The sequence below is a fragment of the Molothrus aeneus genome, chromosome 3 (genome assembly GCF_037042795.1).
Source record: "Molothrus aeneus isolate 106 chromosome 3, BPBGC_Maene_1.0, whole genome shotgun sequence".
Taxonomy (NCBI): Eukaryota; Metazoa; Chordata; class Aves; order Passeriformes; family Icteridae; genus Molothrus; species Molothrus aeneus.
The window spans coordinates 46,810,286-46,832,609 of record NC_089648.1 but is presented as its reverse complement, the minus strand read 5'-3'; the positions used below and the strand labels follow the sequence as shown (position 1 = coordinate 46,832,609).

Sequence of the window (22,324 nt, the reverse complement as noted above, 5' to 3'; positions counted from 1 at the left end):
TAATTGCAAAAAATACTAGTAGACGGACTTAAGCAGAGTAGATTTAGTTCCAAACTTTTGTAATCCCTGCTGTTAATACTGACAGAGGTTTCTCACATTTCTTACATTCTAAGCATATACCTAAATTTTTCAAACATTGCTGTAATAATTGACAATTACAGCTGTTTTCATTGAATCAAATTTTAGGATGTTCATAAGTTCTTATTTGCCCTAATGTCAAAGACCAATTCTTTCAATGTGTTTTTAATACTTTGATCTAATTTTTGATGTATCCAAGCACGTTTTCATACAGTTTCTTATAAAATGCTTTTATTGTTCTCATGTGAATTTTAGAGATTTCAACATTAGTTAATTGGTAATGTAAATATTTCATTTTGTATAATTGTCAAATATAGAATAATTAGGGAGCTTTGGTGTCTCTAACAAATTCTAAGCTGCTTCGTTATTTCTCATGCAATGTTATATGAAATAGGCTTCATAAGTTTTTCTATTAGTTGTTAAAGCTCCAAGACACATGTCTCTTTTATAATCTTTAGAATTTTATTTTAAAATAAGAGGAATGGAGGAGAAGTCACTGTATAGCTTTCAAACTGATGCGCTATACATTTAAAACATCAGCTCAGGATAACCCACTGCAAATGAAATGTGACTTGCTTCTAAGCCACAGCTTCCTAGTGAGAAGCCTTCTCAGGCTTCATGTTTTCTTCATTGAATTGAAGGTTGTTCCTGCTATACTGACACATAATATCTTATGGAAAGGCAGTCTTTCATATTTTAACACCTACCTTCCCAAGCCTGACCTGTGAGAAATCTCCAAGAATCCCTGGGTTTGGACAGTTCTCTAATATGATACCTAGTTATATATATTGAGAGAATGTGCGTGTGCACCTGTGTATTAATCTAGGTTTTCTAATATAGAGAAATATTAAATGTAGGACTAAACCCAGGCAAAACAGTCACTGTTGCCTTGAGCAGCAATGTGCCAGGAGGAGCACAACTGCTCCCAGGTCTCCATCTGGGCTGTAAATGTGGCAGCAACAAGGGAGATACTGAACTCTGATATGACAGCTACTACTTGAAGTCAGCCACGTGCAGCAGGAGCAGTCAGCATCACTTCTGCCCTGTTTTACAGCTGAAGTGAAAAGCCTGACATTGAATGCTGTCTCTGTAGATCTCCATCCTGTATCTTCCATTTTTCTGATTTATATCTTTTGCTTTGTACAAGGTATCTAGCATGTTGCTGGTTTTCATCTGAGGCATAAAAAACCTGAATTTATCAAAAATTGTAAAACTTAAGCCAATGTGAATGCAAGCAGGGTTTTTTTTTTTAATACTGAATAATGTTAGTCAAAAAGGGCTTAGCTGGTGAAATATTCCTATTTTCTTACTGCATGTCTGGGCAGTTTTTTGTCTAAACACAAGATGGCACCATTGCTGTTGAAATAGGTTCTTATTTCTCATTTACATTTAAATTATTGAGGTTTCTGACACATTAACATATGTTTTGAAATGTTGGGGGTTTTTTGCATAGCACAGTAATTCACAATTTCCAGTAATTATATCCTTTTTAACAAATCTTGTATCCTCTTGTCCTATTAATGAGGCATAGTTCAGTGTATGTTGAAAATTGTCTGACAAATTTGTTTGATCTTACCAGCCTAGTTCACACAGCTGGCCTTTCACTAAGGAACAAAAAGCTAAAACTGGATCAGCTCTCAGAATCCAACACATTTGTCTATACTTGCTATTAAATGTTATATTATCTTTAACTCTGGATTTATTTTTTTTTTGTCAATTTTCTCCCAGTTGTTAAGATTGTGCCAAATGTTTCTATTTGAAAAGCCAAGAGTGACTGTACTGGTCTTCAATTAGTTAAATAGGTTATTTACACGTGGTGAAAGCTGTTAAAAACCAAAAATAGCTCCAGTTATTTTGTGTGTACATACTTGAGGCTTTGTTCAGTACCTCAGCTCTTATTATTTAAATGTCCAACAGAGAAAACAAGTGTTATGAGGAATGCCCATCTTGAAATTCACTATTCCAGATGAGATTTCATGATCTCTCCAGAAGCTGATTTAAGTTCAAGCTGACAGCAAAAAGACGGGTTCCTCATCACTACTGCTGTTGTGTACCCTAGTTTTCTGTTCCTGTCTCTGAGCTCTGATCTGAAATAGGAGTTGATCTTGTTTGGAAGCAACCCTTGGCAGAAACCTCATTTAGATGAGTTTTGACCTCACCATTAGGTTAGGTTAGGTATTTGCCAGTGCTAAAGCAAGGATGAGGGTACAAAACACGTAGTCAGGCTGCCCTTTTCAGTTTCAGCCTGCACTAAAATAGGTGATTAGCATTTCTGCCTGAGAGTAAGTAATTTCAATTTAATTCAAGCATACTTTTAACATTGACACATAAAGGAAATTAAAAGATTATTTCTGGAGTCTTGTTCTCAAATTTTTATGATGTATGACAGGAATAAAACTGTTCAACTACTCAGATAACTAGAATTTGCAATATTGATGAGCATAATTGATGATACAGTAAAGTATTTCACTTTTGGAGGAGTGGAACTAACTTTAAGTCACATGCTGTTCTTCAGGGTATGAAGAAATTGGAGTGATTTCTGTTAAAGTGATAATTAGAATGAGGTAACTCCAATTTTAACAGAGAAAAGCAGCAGAATTCAGGCTGCTTTGAGAGGTATCCATTACAAGGTACTCCTAGAATTATGAGGCTAAACTCAGTATCTACTTTAGGGAAAGAAGTATTACCCATGCAAGATCATAAAAATGATACATCAAAGCAGAAGCACGTGGCTGAGAAATAAATTTAGAGTGTAGTCCTGGTCTAGCAGATAAACTATATCAAAGTAATTCCTTCTCCAGTAATTAATGAAAGTAAGATGAAAGTGGTATGTATGTCTACTAGTTTATTTGTGATGGTTTTTGTAGCAGCATTCGCTTGTATTGTACTGCAGTTTAAATGGACTGCAAGATTTCCATCCTTTAAAAAAAATTTCTAAGTCAGGGATGAGTTGAAGTGCTGTTTTTCACTTGAGCAGTATTATCAAAATCTTTCTGTTTTTTTGAATGTGTTGCAAGTGTTTGTACACTGCTGATTTTATGATTGTTCTCTGAAATGTCTTCATTGTTCTCAAGCTGTGGATTTTTCTCTCAGGTGATTAGCTTTTTACACATGTGCATTAATTGTAGTGTAATTTCAAGTTCTTTTTTTTTTCTATTTTAAATGTCTCAGGTTTGATCAGAAAGTAGGGCATAAGAAAGGGGATGGGATCTTAACTTTTTGTAAGAATCACTGCACATCCTTGCAATTCTGACCTCTCACCTGAGGATTTAAAACTTGAGGTTGAGCCAAAGCCAAGTTTATCCAATCCATTAAGTCCTGCCTGAAGCCTGAAGAGAAATCAAGCTCAACAAAGTCATATGATGCTGTATTTAGGAATTTTGCTGTCTTCCATGATTTAGTTTGTACCACTCACTTGAGGAAGTGAGGCTCTGCTTTAGTAGAAATCCTTTAAAGTACCTCAATGAATGTAATAAATAATTATGTATTAAATATTGCAAAAGAAGCAAATAAGGACCAGCAAAATTATGTTTATTCTTTTTAAAAAAAAGATATACTTCACTTTTCAGCAAAGATGTCCAGGAAGCTAAGTTTGCCAACTGAGTTAAAGCCTGATTTAGGTAAGTTTATATAGTTGATTTTATTTTTACTAAATCTGAATGTGAGTATGTTAAAGTAAGAGGCCTGAATTATGTAAGCTATCATGACTTTATGTTGCATTTATCTGAAGTGTAGAAATAAAATTTTAATTCCACTCTCTTTGGGGACTCTCAGGCAGAAAATGTCATTGCTGTCATCATAAGGTAAGCCTGCAATTCCTGTATATGGCTTATCACACTTTCATCATAATTTTTAGGTATCTGTCACTCACTTTATCAGTAGTGCTGTGATAGCAAAACCATGAATAAGCAGACAGCATTAGGAAAACTGCTGCTTCCTGTTTAGAACCATCTGATACACTCTAAATTGAAAAATTAAATATCTTAACTGGATATGTTGAGGCACTCTCAACAAATACTTGGGCATAGTTTTATAAATGTTAATTGTCTTGTGACCACTCTCTCTAAAGTAAAGCAATATACAGCTGTTTGGATGGATGACCAGTCTGAGAATTTATTTTTCTTGAAAATGCACCGTAACTTTTTTAATAAGGATCAGTTCAGTTATGAGGTCTGTGGTACTAAAGGTCATTGTGCTGCCTGAAACAATGTACAAATGAGTTGGTTGGAGTTTTTTTAAATACTTTGACTGCCAGCTGTTAGATCAGATCCAGCTCCTCTGACTTGTTCTCTAAAGATGATGGGGGACGACTGTAGACCTACAGTAATAAATGCAGCTGCCTTCTGCCTGCCACAGCTTGCTCCTCTCTCTGCAGAAGAATTGCCACCACCAGCCCAGCAGAAGACAGCCAGGATCAGATGGGAGCTGTAGCACTGTGTGTTTGCCAGGTGCTGCTGCTGTCAGCAAGGGGAAAAGTCTGTGGCACTAGGATATTCTCAAACTGAGCTGGACCACCCTGATTTACAGTTACAGCTTGCCCCTCTCAGAGAAATGTTAAGTTGGAAGCAATTCTCAGGGATTCTTTATCGAAGAATTGGCAAGGATCATCCTCTGGCAGGGATACAGATATTTTGATCTATTCATGAGCCTCCAATAAAAAAGTTTTTTAGAAATATATCAGGCAAATTTCAATGTTGTGTAGTCTAATTAGACAGATTTCCTGTTATTTAATTCAACTTCCTTGCTTCCATGTTAACTTTTTCTTGTTCTTTGCACAATAAACAGGGATAATACATACTCCTTATCTTTGCTAGTCATTTTTATGCTGTCAAAATCTGTCATCATATCTCTAATTTCGTTTTTACAGAATTTTTTTCTTTGCAGAATTCAGTTCCTCCTTTAGGTTATGTTATCTAAACCTGAGGTGGCTTCTGTTGTCCTCATCTTTCTAAGCTCAGTGTCTGGAACTAGAGCAATTTGACTGTGGCCATGTTGGCGCAGAAGAGCTGAAGAATTTGACGACTCTTTTCAATGTTTCAGTTGTTCCATGTTCACTAATGGTTTAGGAATAATTTTGGTATAGGGTGAATTTCATACTTGGCAAACTGGAACACATTTATACTTAAGTATCAACCAATTGTAATTCTGTTGTTTTACTCACATTTCTTTGATGGCAATAATTACTTGGAAGTGTTACTTTTTCCTAATGAAGACTGGTGAAAAGTGAATGCTGAATTTTTTTCAGCACTTTCCAATCTTGAAAGAGTTACAGTGTTTTCTACATCACTTAATATTTGCTGTTCCTTCTACTGAAATAATGGAAGAGTTTTTTTGTCACATCATTTCTGATAAACCCATAAAATGGTTTGTACCTTCTGAATTGCAATAGCCTTTGGCTGGTTTTGACTTTGCATGTATGTGAATATCTGTGCTTAGAAACCTCATTTTGTTCTGTGTAAAATTATTCTAGGTTTTCAGGTCTGTAAATCACTTTCTTAAGCAGTTACATTTAATTTTGCTTCTATCTTTTCTTGTAGTGATATAGTTTTTTGCATAGTGTTCTTCAGTGTTGGCTTGCTTATATTTTTGTCACTTATGTGTCCGTATCTATGGGCTGTAGGAGACAACTGAAATGCCTTTCTCCTAAATTCATTATCCTTATCATTGTCTCTCGTTTCTTTCCATGGCTTCTTGAAACCTACTCTTTCATGATCTTGTTCTTTCAAATTAATTTTCTGTCTTTGGATCTTTAACCGGCTCCTCTTCCTGTCTGAACAAATAAAATCTAAACTATGTGTTTCTGTACTTATTCTCCGCTTTCTAAAACAGAACTTATCTTGATCATACCCTTGTCTGCATTGTACCATTGCTTTTCAATGTTCTAATCCAGTGATTAAGATGCTACTGCCATAGGTGCTATTCCTTGCTTTGCTTCCTCAAAAGAACCTCATCTTTCCATCCTTCTGGTGGTGTGTAGTGATTCATCACACTGCTGTTCCTTCCTCTTCATCTAAATCTAATCCATTTACAAACTTCTTCCTTGACTTCAGGATAAGTAGGATGAATTAAAGCAGTTAAACTTTTAACCCTCTGTTCTCTCTTCCGAATGGATTATTCACTCTCAAAAATGCCCATGTGTCTGACAAGTTAATTTTACTTGGTTTTCTCCTGTCCATTCCAATGCTTCTGGAATTTGTACACATGTTCTTCAAATCAAATAGCTAGAACACACAAATGCACATATAAATCTATGCTTATTGCAGTTACTGTATGATTGATTATATTCAGACTGATTAATCCATATTAAAATTGAAAAAAACCCATTAAATTAGTAAATACTCAAGCCTGAAAAAAACAAGCATCATAAGAGGTGGTGGTCATTAGAAGACTTATAAAAACAAATTATTGTTTTCATTGTTTTACACTGGTTTAATGTGAAAACTTAGTATGTCGATATCTGATTGAGTTAGTTCCTATAATCCATGTTTTATATTTGACAGCTAAAATTCAACAGGACAATGGTTTTTTTCTATCCTTGTTGGAATGAGGAAATTCCTCAGAAGATTCACTGTGCTAAGTGGATATGTGTATTTAGTCAGTTGAAATCTAGTATGTATGTTTTCCAAATGCATGTTAGATATTCTTTGTAGAAAATTTTTCAATAATTTAATGAAACTAACATAGTAGTAGTTCCAAATAGTACATGGTTGAATGCTGTTCTTTAGCTCTTAATCCTGCTTTAAAATGTCAATTGCATCTATACCCTACTCAAAAGATTTTTTGAGTTATATTTTTTAAAAGCATAATATAAATTGCACCCAACTTTTGCTGGTGAGGGCTGTCTTGTGTTAAAACTTCGCAATTATGAAATAAGAAAGTACAGCATTAATATGCGAATGCGTAGATAAATCCAGTGTCTGCTGATGTATCAGGTATTGCCACACCTACAGATTACATACAGCAAGAGTGGAGCTGCAATTTACTTTTGTTAATGTTAGAATTCACTTGTTGCTAAACGGTGAGCAAGACATCCAGAAGGGTTTTAGTGCTATTACTGGCACTATGCTACAGCATTCCCAGTGGAAATATTCAGCTTTGCAGAACAGTACCACGTGGCATTTGGTAGTATTTGTTTTCCCCTCACTAAAGTTTGGGGGTGTGTAAGTAGCTTGTTAGATCTCCTGCACACAGTTTCCTAAAGTGGAACAATATTGTGGGTCATTACAGGACCCATGCTATCATGCTGTGCAGATGTCACTTCATTTCCTAAAGTAAAATAGTTGTATCTTCTTAAGATTAGTTAACTGTGTTGAAAAAACCAGTATTTTTTCATCTGCTCAATGAACTAATTGGCAGAGAGGTTTGTCATTCAGCTTTTTAAAGGAGTATCACTTGATAAGTATTATTCTCTGGCTCTAGAAGACAAAAATATGCCTTCAAATTTTTCATTATAATTACCTAATGGCAACCTCTGCAACAAATATTGGGCGCTTTGCTCAAGAAACAGCTGGAAATTGGGGAATGAGGAGGTATGACTTATGAAGGATAGGAGTACAAAAATCAATATCATTATAGTTAATATACAGTTGATGCTAAAGAACAAAAAAAATATTGAATTTTAAATTCTCTTAATCCCTCCAATTTGCCATTCTTTTTAATTAATACTGGTTTATTTTCAGATGTCAAAGACAACTCTTTCAGTCGATCCCGGAGTTCTAGTGTAACTAGCATTGATAAAGAGTCACGTGAGGCAATTTCAGCTCTTCATTTTTGTGAGACTTTCACAAGAAAGGCTGATACATCACCTTCCCCATGCCTGTGGGTTGGGACCACGCTGGGTACAGTGCTTGTCATTGTACTGAACTTACCCCCAGGAGGAGAGCAAAGACTTCTTCAGCCAGTAATTGTTTCTCCCAGTGGTATGTACAAAGCAGACAGGCTAAAGGACGCTTTGATAAAGTATTGTTGTCGTTCTTCCTATTTTTTAAGGAACTGTTTGGGGTTAGCTTTTCAATGATTGATTAATTTAAAATATATATTGCATTGATTTAGCTGGTAAGTTTAACAAGCTAGACTGGTTACTTTGTTACCAGAGTTTCTCAAATTGGAAAAATGGTAAGTACAATTTCATAAAATAAAAAAATATAACTTTAGTGTTTACTTGCTGAGAAACCATTTGTAATTTTTAAACAGAGATAGCAGAAGAGATTAATAGTATCAAATGCTCAGTTTATTACTGTTTTTTAGTCATGAGGTAAGAGTCAATCAGTTTTCCTGCAGCAAAAAAAAGGGAGTGCAAACTAAGGCTGTGAATTGAACAACTAGCTTGAAATTTAGCGATAATTATATTCCTTTGGATTGCTGTGAAAGGTCTTGGATCTTGTTTTTCTGATGCACAGCCACTAATTTTGTTGTAATTATGTTTCATTGTTTATTGGATAGACTGTTAGTCATAGATTTAGCTTTCCTGCTACCACTGTCTCATGCAGAACATGCTGCTCTAGTCCATTTTGCTACACAGATGTATCAAACATACAAATTGCAATGCCATTTGATTTTAGGAAGGATGAGGAGTGGACATCTAGACCATATATGGGATTTGTGCCCATCGAGTGAGGGATTGGCAGCAGTGGTCAGATTTGGTAACACTTGGTCATAAAAGCAATGCTGCAGGCTAGGCAGTGTGTTTCCCCTTTGGATCTGCAGCATAATCCTTAAAAGATATTGGTTTATATTTTGGACTTAGCAGATGTTCATGTTGTTACTTACATGTAAATTAATTAAGGTAAAATAAAATTGATTTGCTAAAGGTCTGGCCTACAGAGACAGTGATTTAAACTGTAAGGAGGGAAAACTTTTTCATTTCAAGCTAGAGGAGTGGATTCAAATGTGAACTGCAGGGGAGAAATAAAAAAAACTGCACATGCTTGTCTCTGAACCAGTTGAAGGAAAAGATGGTGCTTAGCTTAGACTAATAACATTTATTGTTGATATTAAATATACTGTGTACTCATCAGGAGAGAATTAAATGAGTTGCATTTGTGACACTGAACTTAAATACAAATACATTTCCCTTGAAGTTAATGAAAGAGTATGCACCCACTTTACCCTTGAAAACTGGTTTAACATTTTCCTGATTACATTTGTGCTTCATTAGTTTTTAGATAAATGCCCAAGGTTTGTGTACATCTGTTTTTCTAGGGAGGCAAACTGAAGTTCTTCTTTTCTTTTCATTCTCCTAGCTTCTTAAAGGAATATTTTGTAGCTTGGAAAGCAATTTAGGAGAACTGTTTTAGAAATGTGCTCAACTACTCTTTCCTAGGAACCATCCTGAGGCTAAAAGGGGCAATCTTGAGAATGGCTTTTTTGGACACCACAGGATCTTTGGTCCCACCAGCACATGAAACCTGGAGAGAACACCATGAAGATAAAGATGAAAAAGAAAAAGCAAAAAAGCGACGACCTGTCTCAGTGTCCCCTTCTTCCTCTCAGGAAATCAGTGAAAACCAATATGCAGTGATATGTTCAGAAAAGCAAGCAAAAGTTATCTCACTGCCATCCCAGAACTGTATTTATAAGCAAAATATAACAGAGACTTCTTTTGTTCTTCGTGGAGACATAGTGTCGTTGAGTAACAGTATCTGCCTTGCATGTTTTTGTGCCAATGGACATATTATGACTTTTAGGTAAGACCTGTTTGATAGTAACTTAAATACAAAAAGAAATAGTCCTCTGCTACACAGAAAGGTCCCTTTTCCACAGGATGGTGAATTTAAAAAAAATTACATTCACTCAGTGTTGATGATTCTCTAATACTTGAGCCTGAATAATTTTGATGGCACATTCCTGTTAGTTATGGCTTTAACACTTTAGCTCAAGCTACACTGATTCAACACATAGTTCCAAACAGGTGATACAGATCCATGACTTTAAGTTTGTCTAGAAGTTGAATTTACTTCCTGATGGAGAAAAAAGCCTTCAGTCAGACCTTTAGCTTGCACCTGACCAGAACTCTGCCTATTTTTGTGCTGCTGTTTGCATCACACTCATGCCTCAATATTTTCTTGTGTAGCTTGCTTTTGCCTTAAAAGCTTATACCAAGGCTACGAAGGCAAGATTAACTGCCAGTTGTATAGTAATAAGTCATCTAAAGTAAGGAGTTTACACATGTGTTATAGTAGTAGTAGTGTTTAAATATACTTACAGGTCACCTGTGTAATTTTCATGTCCTTTATCTTAAATGTTTCTAAGTGCTATTTTATTCTGAACCAGCAGTGTGTATATAGTTAAACCCTTGCACCTGCAGTTTAGTTGTGGCCTGATGATAAGATGAATGTAGAACATGGTCCTATATGCCAGTAAAGTTCCTAAAAGAATATTTTAAGGTTGCCAAAAGAAGTTTTCAGCTTGGAAAACTCTGTAAAAAAATACTTTTTAGGAAGTTGTTAGGAATAAAACTAAAGCTGATACGATCAAAACTTGTTTTTTAATTGTAGTATGTAAGTCTGTAACTTCATTGGTGTATATCCCATGTTTTATGTATTCTAAACATCTCTAAAAAATGCTTCTCACCTTGCAGGGCAAACCAGTATTGTTTTTCCTAACTAAAACTAAACTTATGTTCAGATACCATATAGTGAAACAAATCCTGTCTTCTTCAGGATTCACATTGTTCTCTAATGAACTCTACATAAGTGGTAAATTATAAATGCTGAATTGTTTCCTTGTGTGGGGAAGTTGGATTCCAATGCTGAGCTCCATTTTGTAAGCATGAATTGCTGCTGGAGATGGACCTTATGTGCAGTTCATGTAAAGTTGTCAGAGCACTGTATCATACCCCAGATGCCCAATACTTAACTACTGATATAAATTCAGATAGGACTTAGTAACAAACAAATCTGTAACAGAAATTATGAAAGCGCTCTCATGAATATCATGCTTGTCCTATCTGATCTGATCTGATGTTTTTGTGTTTTGAAGCTGTAAGAACATTTTATGCTCCCATTGATCTGAAGCAAAACACTTCCCTGTTACTGACTCTCAGGAATATTCTTATTTTAGACATGCATGGCAGAGGTGTCATAACTGGGTGATATGCTTACAAGACAATATTGCTTTTATTTCTCACTTTTGAGACTTGCTTCCAAAGGCAATCTCAGCATCACACCAAAAAAAAAAGAAAAAGAAAAAAGCAAAACAAGGCATCCTGATACTGTTGTGGTTACTACATCTTTTTTTGGTTTTAACTTCAGTTTTCCCCACTGGCTGCTTTTTTAGTGTCTAGAATTAATAACCTTATGTGGATGGTGTCTGCAGCAGAAGCTGGGACATTGGCAGCTAACAATTTTTGTAATTTTTCTTTAGAAGAACTTTGTAGGGGATGTTTGAGACAGTGGTTTATTTTGGCTTCTACTTGACAAGAAATTAGATGTTTTGTCCCTTGCATTTATTATCACTTTGAGTGAGAGGAATGTTTGGTAGGGGAATATTGCTCTAGCCCAAGTGTGCTGTCTCTTCTTCAGTAGATTGATACAGTAAGTTCTGCAGTTACATGTATAGAATCAGAAAATATAAAGAAAGTAAACTTTGCTCTAAGAGGACTTTCTCTTCAACATCTAGTCAGAGAAAAAAGGGGGACTTAATTCATAAGATTGCTTGAAGCTACTGTATTTTGCTTTCCTTTGACAGCACACTTGTTATATTTCTAAATTTTCTTGAGGAGAGATCTTTTAGACTTGTATTTTTAGTCAGGGAGAAATTATTAACCTGGGAGAAGAGACAGGATGTTTAATTGTAAACTCTTTGTACATACTTATCAAAATACCTTGGTAATTATCAAGTAATATCTAATTCATTAAATACTGAATTTGTCATTTACATGCTCAGACTATCATTTTAAAAAATGCTTTTAAATGCATCTGGGATGCAGATGTTTAAATTTCACTTTTGAGGTGCTGCCTTGAAAAATCTGATGTTTTGAGGTTCTGTAGCGTCATTAAATGATACCTGTTTATGTGGTATCATGCAGATGGTGAAGATAAAAAATTATGTATTGAAGTTTAAAAATCAGCCATTTGATCAATAAGATACATTTCTCCTATACTTAATGGGGTTAAATTCTTCTCTTTAAGTTTGCCAAGTTTAAGGCCATTGTTGGATGTGTATTACCTGCCACTCACCAATATGCGGATAGCCAGAACGTTCTGCTTCACTGATAATGGACAAGCACTCTATCTTGTCTCACCAACTGAAATACAGAGGCTCACCTACAGCCAAGAAACATGTGAAAATCTTCAGGTAATGAACTCTCTTTAAAAATCACTTTTTTCTTAGATATGTTCTGAGCTGAGCATTTAGGCTTTTGTGCTTTGATTTTTGTTTTTCCCTTTTGTTTTCCTCTTTTGTTTTCCTTCACTGTAGAGTCTGATTCTGAATTAATCACTTTTACCTTAAGTTTTTGTTTCATCCATCCTATTGTAGCTGAATCAGTTTCTTGCTTAATTTCATTTGGATCAACAGGAAATTTGCTCCTTTAATATGCAGTTAAAATTCCCTTGATCAGTTGACACTGGGGGAGGTGTGTGCTGACACAAGCGGGGAATGCCAACTCAGGATATTTGAAGGAAGCTATTATGTTTCAGGGGTATTAACAGCTTGAAAAATTCTCAGTCATGCTTTGGGTTGGTAGTTGTATAGAATAATGAAACAGCAGAGTTGCAAGCTCTACTTTCATACTGCTATGTGGATATAAGTATTTTTAGATGCAGTTTCAATAGAACAAAGTCAGGAGTCTTGCCCAAGTTGTAGAGGAGCAAATAAGCTTTACTTGAATGCATTTCTTTGCTTCTGAATTCCATGAGCTCTAAGCTTGTAACCATCAGAAGCAGATAGTTTGGACAAATTTCTTAATATGTTTTTATTTTTCTATTTCCTACATCATCTTGCAAAGACAGATGCTCATTAAAGCATATTTCTTTTGAAAGTCAAATCCATTAAACAAATCCTGAAAGTGAAAGAATATTCCATTATTTTTAATAATTTATGCCTTGTTCTGTCTCTTTTTCATTGCAAAGGAAATGTTGGGTGAACTCTTCACTCTTGTAGAAACACCAGAAGCACCAAACAGGGGGTTCTTCAAAGGCCTGTTCGGAGGTGGGGCACAGTCACTTGACAGAGAAGAACTCTGTAAGTTATTGTTAATTGTTATTTTTCTGGTATTTCTTCCCTAGGAGCCTAGTGATCCTTGGTGAATGTATTACCTGTGTTCATAGAACATTACCTTTGTGAAGAGGAGAGTAAAATAGGGAGTGACAAATATTTTTTTTTCATAGATTTTGTGTTGTACAACCTACCAACAAGATCAGAAAAGCTTGGGTGGTTTTTTTTCACAGGTTCCTTTAGCTCATTTATTCAGCAGTAGATGAGTTTTGTTTAGTAACATTTTGGTTTTGTTTTATAACCATTTCTTGTTTTATAACCTTATTTTTTTTCATCTTTATGAAGCATGTAGTACTGACCATAATTCTATCTATGCTGCTTTTGAAGAATTCTATTCTGGACAATGAGAAAATTAAAATTTCACTCTACTTCAGTTATTTGCCAGATTTTCCTTGTTTTGCTTATGCAGAGATGCCTTAGAAATGACAGCAAGGGCAGAACTGTATGATATTTCAATTCAGTCCTCTGTTTATAGGACAGTAAAATTCAGATTTGGCAAAATTTTCATTGCTTTATAATTTTCTCTTTTTTTTTTGATTACATTTTTTCTTTACTGTGGTGGCATTAAGCACTTTAATATATTTAAGGAAAATAGCTTCCATTTATTTATTTAGATATTTGCTAGATGCAACGCCATATTATGCAAGCTTCTTTTAAAGAAATTTTTTCTGATTAATGTGAAATGTATCTGTCAAAATGGACAAGGTGCCCTGCCAATCCTTTCTTTTATGGTGGTTCTTTTGATCTCTACAGAATAAAAATTAGACTTCATCTCTTGTGCCTGTACATTTTGAGCAGCTATCAGCTATTTAGAGGTCACTTTTTGTGTCAACAGTTTCTTTTTGTGTGTTTTTATATACATATATGTATATGTAATACTGTGGAAGGTTGGTGAAGTATTCCATTAGAGAAATTTATGTGCACAAATTATAACTTAATATAAATAAAACAGAGGAAAAATACCATGTAACTTTAGAAGTGATCTCTTTATATCATGTCAAATTTCCACCATTAAGTTTTGGCTTGGATCTTTAGAAAGAAAATAGTATTGAATGGAAGAAAAAAAATCCTAATGAATGAAGAAAAGCCTGACAGAGACTTCAATGACAATTCAAGACATTTGAAAATATCTTTAAAGTAGCCATATTTACCATAAGGGTCACAGCAGAATCTGTAATAAGTGAAATGATTTCTCTTATTTTGGAAATTCCCAGAAAGATGTTTATGGTAGTAATTTAAGTGTAAATTATTCTTAATAGAATCATAAAATCAAATCAGAGAGTCTTGAAATACTGCATCAAAATGTATTTAACCAGTTAGTACTATTTTTCCTAGAGGTAAAAAAAAGAAAATATTCAAACAATATTTCACTGTTTAAAACAAATACTCATATTTCTGTGGTCTGTACAGTTCTGCTTGAGATTGGCACATCAAGTGTATAGATTGAACTGGATGACTGATGTGCCATTAAGAGCAAAATCAATGTAGTCAGTGCTATCACTGGAGTCTGGAGCTGTTCAGCTGACCTTTTGTGCCGATTTGTTCTGACAGCCATACTGTGTTTTACATTCCTTTTCCTTTTTTTTTTTTTTTTTGCAAGGTTTTTACAATAATGGTAGCATTGACACCTAATCTTCAGGTGTCTGCTTGCTTCCATCAAAAAAAACTTCTGCTGGTGGAATCACACTGGCTGGCTTACATACCAGCAAAGCTCTTCCAGAACTAACCACAACTTATCAATATTTCAATACCCTGCTTTGTCTGTTGAACTCAAAACACATTCCTCATTAAATATGCTATATTGTGCTGGTGAAGTGGTTTTTTTAACAATTCTATTGATGAACATCAGAATTTTAATTTCACTCTTGAGCTGTGAAGAGCTTACAGTTTTATAACCTACCTGGAAACTTGAAAATATGTTTGAATGCCTCAGTTCTAATGTAGAAACATCTACTAACATAGAATAGTAAGTGTTGCTCAGTCATACCTAAAATAAGCTGTTTGGTCTCTATGCAAAGAAATTACACCACCAGATAAACTAGTTTCAGTGATATTTATGTTGCAATGATAGAAAAACTTACTATTCTGTATTTGCTGCTTTTGCAAATGCCTCCAGTTGGAGAATCAGCATCTGGGAAGGCATCAAGGAGTCTTGCCCAGCATATTCCAGGACCTGGGGGCATTGAAGGTGTCAAAGGAGCAGCATCTGGTGTAGTTGGTGAACTGGCACGAGCCCGGCTGGCACTGGATGAAAGAGGACAGAAACTGGGAGAACTGGAAGAGAAAACTGCAGCTATGCTTTACAGTGCTGATTCTTTCTCAAAACATGCTCATGAGGTGAGTATGTTAAACTGAACATTAAACCGATTGTCAAATAAATGCAAATTCTGCAAGGTGACTGAGTTCTGCCAAAGGCATGTTAGAGGTATTTGAAGGGCGTGCAGTATCATTGATAAAGGACACTTCCTTTTCATCCATCACTTGTCACTCCTAACAATTAAGTACTCACTGGAAACAGCCTTGTCTCCTGGCACATTGCTGTAGAGCATGCAGTCTGCTGGAGAAGCATGTAAGCTTCTAAATGTACAACTCAATCCCCATTACTTAAAAAAATTACTTATTGTCACTGAATTAATAAGAAGAGTAATGTTTTATGTCAGATTCCTGCTGTCCTTAAGAAAGATCCTCTTGTATGCAAATCCTCTGAGTGCCACTTCGTTTTTTATCTCAGTGACTTCCAGAGAATGGCTGTTCTCATTCATTTTCATGCCAACTTCTTTCCACACCCTAAACTCCTGTGCAACCTCCCCATTCTCTCAAAAATGTCTTTTTCTGCGGCTGGCTCACCAGCAATAATGCTACCATTAGAAAATTCATCATGCTAAACACTCAGTGTTCAGCGATGTGTTTGCAACTTCAAGAATCCTTGCTAAAATCCTTCTTTCTCATGTTGCTTTGTAAAGCATATTATTTGTTTGTGTCATTGTATATTTTGATACATTACAGAAAAAGTAATTAGAATTTTTTTTGTTTTTTTTTTTAGATGATGTTGAAGTACAAAGACAAGAAGTGGTACCAGTTCTGATGACTCTCATCAATCACATCTGTTTAATTTTGTCCTGATGAAAAAATCTTGTTTTTTCATTAATTTTGGCAGGACCACTAAAATTTAAAGGAGTATTCACCATCGGATACTGTTGTTTCCTAGCACAAATGACACACTGTTTTACCTCAGTCCTGGCTTTAACTGAGGAGCTTTATATCTAAGAAACACACACAAAAAAGGAAACTTGAGTGTTTCTTAGCTGTTGGTTAGCATAAAGTTGGAACAGAGAAGGTAGCTGGAACATGTGAGAAAGAGAGTAAAGGGAAATTGTGGTGAGATGGGCAGGGGCAATGCAGGATCAATCCTGTGTTAATATTTCATATGCCAAAAGTTTTTGTGCTATTGTAATTGCTGCCAGTGTTATACCCTCCTTTAAGGAGAGGCAATAAATCAGGGGTCCAAGAGCTGGAATCGAGCTGTTTGTCTTGCTGGACAGTAGCTGACTTACAATTACCCTCTCTAGGACTCGCTATATTTACCATTATTGCTGAAGAAGAGTTGAAGTTTCCTGTCACTTCTTTCATTTAAAAAGCTGGAAGCTTGGAATATTTCTTATCGAAAATTGTATACATAGTTGACCTGTGCATAGTCTTTTCTTGGACCCCTGATCTAGTATTCTTGTATTCACATCATATTCTGTGACGTGCAAAACAAAAGAATACGTAATTTTTGCATTAAAAAGTCAAGTGAATAATATGACTGGAATGTGTCATGCTGGGAGTTTTCGTTTGTGTTATGGCCGTGCAATGTGAAATGTGGTAACATCTTCCTTGTGGTAAGAATTCTTCAACTTCTGTTCAGTTAAATATTATTTTTGCCAAAAATAGTTATTGGTTCAGGTTGTGTAACATTTAGAATTGGCTGTGGGTTCCATTCATGCTGTGAGTTTTTATGAATGTTTAACAGAATGTATCTTTACAGCCATTAATTGAAATAGCTGAGATAGTTTTGTTCAAGACTTGAGTTCTAGATGCCCCTTTAGTCCTTTACTATGAAATCAGATAACCTTGGACTCAGGTTTTCAAACTTTTACACACCATGGAGGTGCTGATGCATGAATAATGGCAAGCAAGCATCTAATACTTGATAATTGTCAGTATGTTGTTTAGCCAATCTCTAAGTTCTGCCAGTAGTGCTACTTTACAAGTACCTGTCTCAGCCCCATGCAGCACTAAAGGCACTTGTCCTAAAGTTTGGATTTAATCTCTAAAGCAGTATTTTCATTGTAAGCAGTGGTAAAGTGTGCATAAAAACTTTAGGAATTGCTGAAATAATGTTCCGTTTGGGTGAGGTAAATAATACAGCTGAGCTAACTTGTTAATGGCTACTGCGCTAAAGCTATATCAGTGTGAATAACCAGGGCTCTTTTTAAAAGAGAGTATTCCTTAAAATAAATGCTTGCATTTCAAAAATTCCTTAAGACCTTTTTCCTCAAATCAGGAATAGTCATTGACTCGTTTTGTTTTATAAAAGGGAGTACTTAGAAGCTAATAGGTCTACATTGTCTGAAATTAATCACTTAAGTTTGCTTCTCCAAGCATTGCATTTTGTGTACTTTTTTCACAAACTTCCCCAATGTTCCCAAAGCAAAACTTTGGTTATATTTGTATTGTGAAGTGATGTTGCAGGTACACAGATAAGGCAACCTTACAAAACACCTCAAGGATGCAAAATATTGAAGTTACTTATGGTTCCTTAAATCACTTTTCAAATGAGAGGAAAATATGTTCGGGCTTTGAAGCACAAACTGATAAATTTTCTCACTTTAGGTAGAGCAACATTTTAAAAAGACAGTTGAATTGTGTTGCCAGTAAAAGAGCATGCTCTACTATGCCCACTGCTCAAAGGACTTAAAAAATAAAAATGTAATAATTCAAACAAGCAGTATTATGATTTCTTGATAGGTCTGTTCCATAGCTACTGAGGCAATGTTTGCTTGAGTTACTTAACTCAGTTTGCCATGCAATATTTGCCTCTGCATGTTAATTTATTTTTAGTGTCTAATATTAATTAATTAATTAATTTAACACCATTTTGTGAGACATCCAGGTAGAAGAAAATGAGATAAACCACTATCCGTACCACATCCAAAAAAACCCACCCTAGCTGACACTTGTCCCCTTCCTTGTCTCACATTTATAAATTGAGTTGAATCATTATTATTTGACCTGCTGAAAATAAAGTACATTTCAGGGCAACAGAATCCTGGGGAATTAATCTGGTCAGGCTCTGGGGGAGAGGATTGCAAAAGTATTCTTCAACAAATTATGGTATCAATCAATGGAAGATGACCTTGGCTTGAAAGGAAAGCCTACTTAACTTTCTCATCAAGATGTATTTGACAACCACCAGCAAGCAAAATAATCAGAGGCAATGAGAGACCATCTGGCAGTACCAGAGGAGTAGCAGCTTATTTGGTGTTACAGAATCTCTTGTAGTTGAATCTCTTCTGGTGCTTGTGTTCAGGGCATGCTTCTAGATAGGAAGAATAATGACATGGTTGCTCTTGAGATAAATACACAAATGGTTCTTGGTCAATAAAAGGGGCTATGTACAATTTTATTCTAAAATGTTACTTTTTCCTTCCCAGTGGAAGGAAGGCGATCACACACCCATCATCGCATCTTATTGTGCTATTGGTGGTGCACCTTTTGTACAGCAAAGTGTATTGAAATCCTTGCAGGGAAGCACCCCTGTTTTTTTCACTAGCATTTTAGTTGTATGACATTTTTTAGAGTATCTGGGAAACTAAAAAATACAATTGAGCTACAATGCTTTTTTTTAAATGAAAGTAAGAAACTACCTGCTGCTACCTATCTGTTTATATGTAGAGTGTCTCATTAAAAACTGTAAACTGAAGAAGCTTTTCTTCACCTTAGTCCTGCCAAATCGTAACTTTTGAATCCTGGTATGTGTAAATATGTGTGTATTCCAAATCAGTCTGATAATGTTACACCACAGGCATCTCCAGTGATTTGTTCTTCAGCAAACAGTCAGTTATAAAGTAGAGTAATATATAGCTGTGTTGTCTGTCTTTATGCAAAGTTTTTGTGCCTGAGGTGGTACTTGCATGGCAGGTGATTGGAAAGCTACATCCAAAGGAGGATTTTTGGAAGCAAGTTCATTTGCTTTTTTTTTTCCTTTTAGTTTTCCTTTTATTTTCCTTTTGATGTTTTGTTTTTGGTTTTTTTAATTTTGTTTGTTTTGGTGGTGTTTTGGTTTGTTTGGGTTTTTTTGAGGGGTAGGAATTTTTGTTTGGTTGTTTTTGTTTCTTTTATTTTTCATTTTTGCTTAATTAATGGCACTGATCTTACCTGAACTTTTAAACTTGAATTTTTCCTGCACTTTAATTCAATCATGGTATTTTATTCCTTAATTTTGTTTCTGCATTTGTGCAGTTCAGGTTCATTATTTGTATATAAACACACATGTTCAATAAAGACTTTAGAACAGATTACTTTCAGGCACCTTTGCTAATTATGTGATTTATTTAGAATGTGTGTTTTCTTAGCAAAAGATGTATATACGATATAGAATCTAATGAAAGGCACGTATTCTGTGTCAGCATTCAGTTTATAAATTACTGCAACACTTTCGCATTTGTTACTAGATAATACAAAGGAAATCTGTTATATTTATACATACTGCTTAAGAATATACTTTTAGTTTTAAATAATTTTTATATGTACACTTCTACCTTTAATTTTAAAAAGACTTACGTTCAAGTTTTAAGTCAAAGTACTTAAAGTATGTATATTATCCATAGAAGTTGTTTTAAGCTTATGAATACATTCATATCTCATATCGAGATGATACAATTACTAAGCAATTAAAACAAATAGCCCATTTTGCTTTGCAGAAAATAATCAGTTATTTTTACCTCCCATTATGAACATCCTTGAATAATTCTCCAAGTATGGAGCAAGAAGATAGGGAACTAGCCTAATATTCAAGTTTTCTCAATAGCTGCAGTCCATGGCTGACTGGTTTTCTATGGTTTGGGTTTTTTTCTGGTACACATGAGAGACTTTTTTCAGCTCTATTTCTTGGACTTTTAAAATTCTCCAAAACTGAAGTGAGGTTTGTCGAATAAACATTTTCTTTGAGTAATCTGCGTATTTTGATTATACATCAGCTCTTTACATGTAAATCAGGGTTGGTTTTTATGTGGGTTTGTTTTGTTGGGGTTTTTTTGTGTCTGAAACGTGTTGGAAAAATTAAAGAGTCTGTGGCTGAAGTGCCCACTATTTTCTGCTTGTAGTTTAACATGTCTAGGCAGGCACTGACTGCAGACAGTCTGGTGTGGGAGGGAGGAACTGCAGTGCCTTGCCTCCCTTTCCAGGTAGGACAGCTTGTCACTTCAATCTTCCCTTGTGCCAGCCAATTTCCTGGGTAATTGATTTGAGTCTTTTTGGGTGGATGTTGATAACTTTGCTACTACCACAAAATCTTCAAATACTCTGTAGACAGAAATTAATGATGCTTGAGGGGTGGAAGTGAACAGAATCAGGGGAAAAAAGGGTGTCACGTGGGTGAATCAGTTAAACAAATTTTACTTCCGTTTTCATTGAAAAGCTGACCTGGGCCGATTTCTTCTTCTTAAGCCCATTATAAAGATGTGCTAAATATCTACCTTATTACTGTTTCAAATCCAATGAGTGTACTGTTTCTGGGTTCTTTTCCACCTTATAAAGTTTAGACTTAAAGATGTAGGCATTAATTTTTTAAAAGTGGAAAAAAAGGGAGAAGAGAAATGAGGCAGAAACACCAAACAATCAAATGGAAGATGTCAATCAGTATTTCTTTTAGTAGTTCCATGTGCACCTAGAAACATTTAAGCTAACCTACAGCTGTAGGTTACTTTGACGCTTGTGTTTTTCTGTTAGTACCTAAGTTCCATATTACCAGGCAAATAACTAGAAATTAAACTGTTTCAGTTGAAAACATGTAAGAAGTTGTATGTGGATTACCACTACCATTCAGTCATAGGTGATGGAAAGGGAGAGGGGTGGGAACATGTTTTAAATATTCCCTTTTAAAACAGAATTGTAAATAAGCAGTACTGTGTTATTTTAGACCTGAGCTCTGCTATCTGTAGTGGTTAGAACTAGGAAAACATGCTGCTTTCTAGTTATGCTGCTGTTTCATTGTACCAGCACCATGGGGGAAAAGATACATCCGTAAATTTTTCAAACGTTGCCCACTCCTGGGTAAGCATGCTTGATGTGTAGCAGTTCTCGTTTCTGTATATGTTAGTGTGTACATGTGTGTTTTCTTTTTCCCTTATGTTCATTGCAACTTATTCTTCAGTTAAGTCTTGCTGAGCCCCACTAGCTCTTCTGAGGATGATTACTGGAATATGCATTTTTAGGTAGGGTTGCAAATCCATCTGTCTACAAATATAGTTTCATATGAACTGCAAACTGTACTGTTACAAACTCAACTATGTTAGATTGCATAGAGTTATTTTACTTACATGTACTTGGACTGAACTATGTCATCATAATGAAGTTAAAAAATTAAGTATGGAATATTTTTGTAAATAAAAATACCTGTGCAGCTGGTATTTTAAATTTAAAATGTATTATACATTAATGTTTCAGAAAAAAAATGTTCATATATGTGTATATGAATGTGTCATTATGCTGAAGGGCTCTTGATTGGGCAAAATAAACTATTCAAATCTCTCCTGAAATGAGTGTAGCTTACTCCTTTTCTTCATGACCAGTTGTTTTTCTGCTGGCTGGAGCAGCAGGAAGGTGTGAGTTGTGCTTTACAGCAAGCAGAGCAGCCAGCCTGGCTGATGAGGAGTAGCCCTGAAGGACCCCGAGAGGTGTGAAATGCTTCATCTGCAGTGATGTCCCCAAGCATGTCTAAGAACATTCTGAAATGTGCATACTGATGGTGACAACGTGGAGTCCT

At 35.3% G+C, this 22,324-nt stretch overlaps 1 protein-coding gene across 6 annotated transcripts in view; it reads left to right on the top strand.

Moving 5' to 3' along the window:
• Positions 1-22,097, top strand: part of STXBP5 (syntaxin binding protein 5) — a 106,143-nt gene extending 84,046 nt beyond the window's left edge. For 4 of the 6 annotated variants that reach the window (XM_066546827.1, XM_066546825.1, XM_066546826.1 and 1 more), the window contains 7 exons: positions 3,648-3,698; positions 7,758-7,997; positions 9,401-9,764; positions 12,210-12,375; positions 13,152-13,263; positions 15,413-15,633; positions 16,340-22,097. In XM_066546827.1, the coding sequence (XP_066402924.1) occupies positions 3,648-3,698; positions 7,758-7,997; positions 9,401-9,764; positions 12,210-12,375; positions 13,152-13,263; positions 15,413-15,633; positions 16,340-16,381 (1,196 nt within the window). In that variant the 3' untranslated portion in view covers positions 16,382-22,097. The remainder of the gene's footprint in view (positions 1-3,647; positions 3,699-7,757; positions 7,998-9,400; positions 9,765-12,209; positions 12,376-13,151; positions 13,264-15,412; positions 15,634-16,339) is intronic. The other 2 variants (XM_066546829.1, XM_066546828.1) reach the window with 1 other exon arrangement.
• Positions 22,098-22,324: the final 227 nt, after the last annotated feature.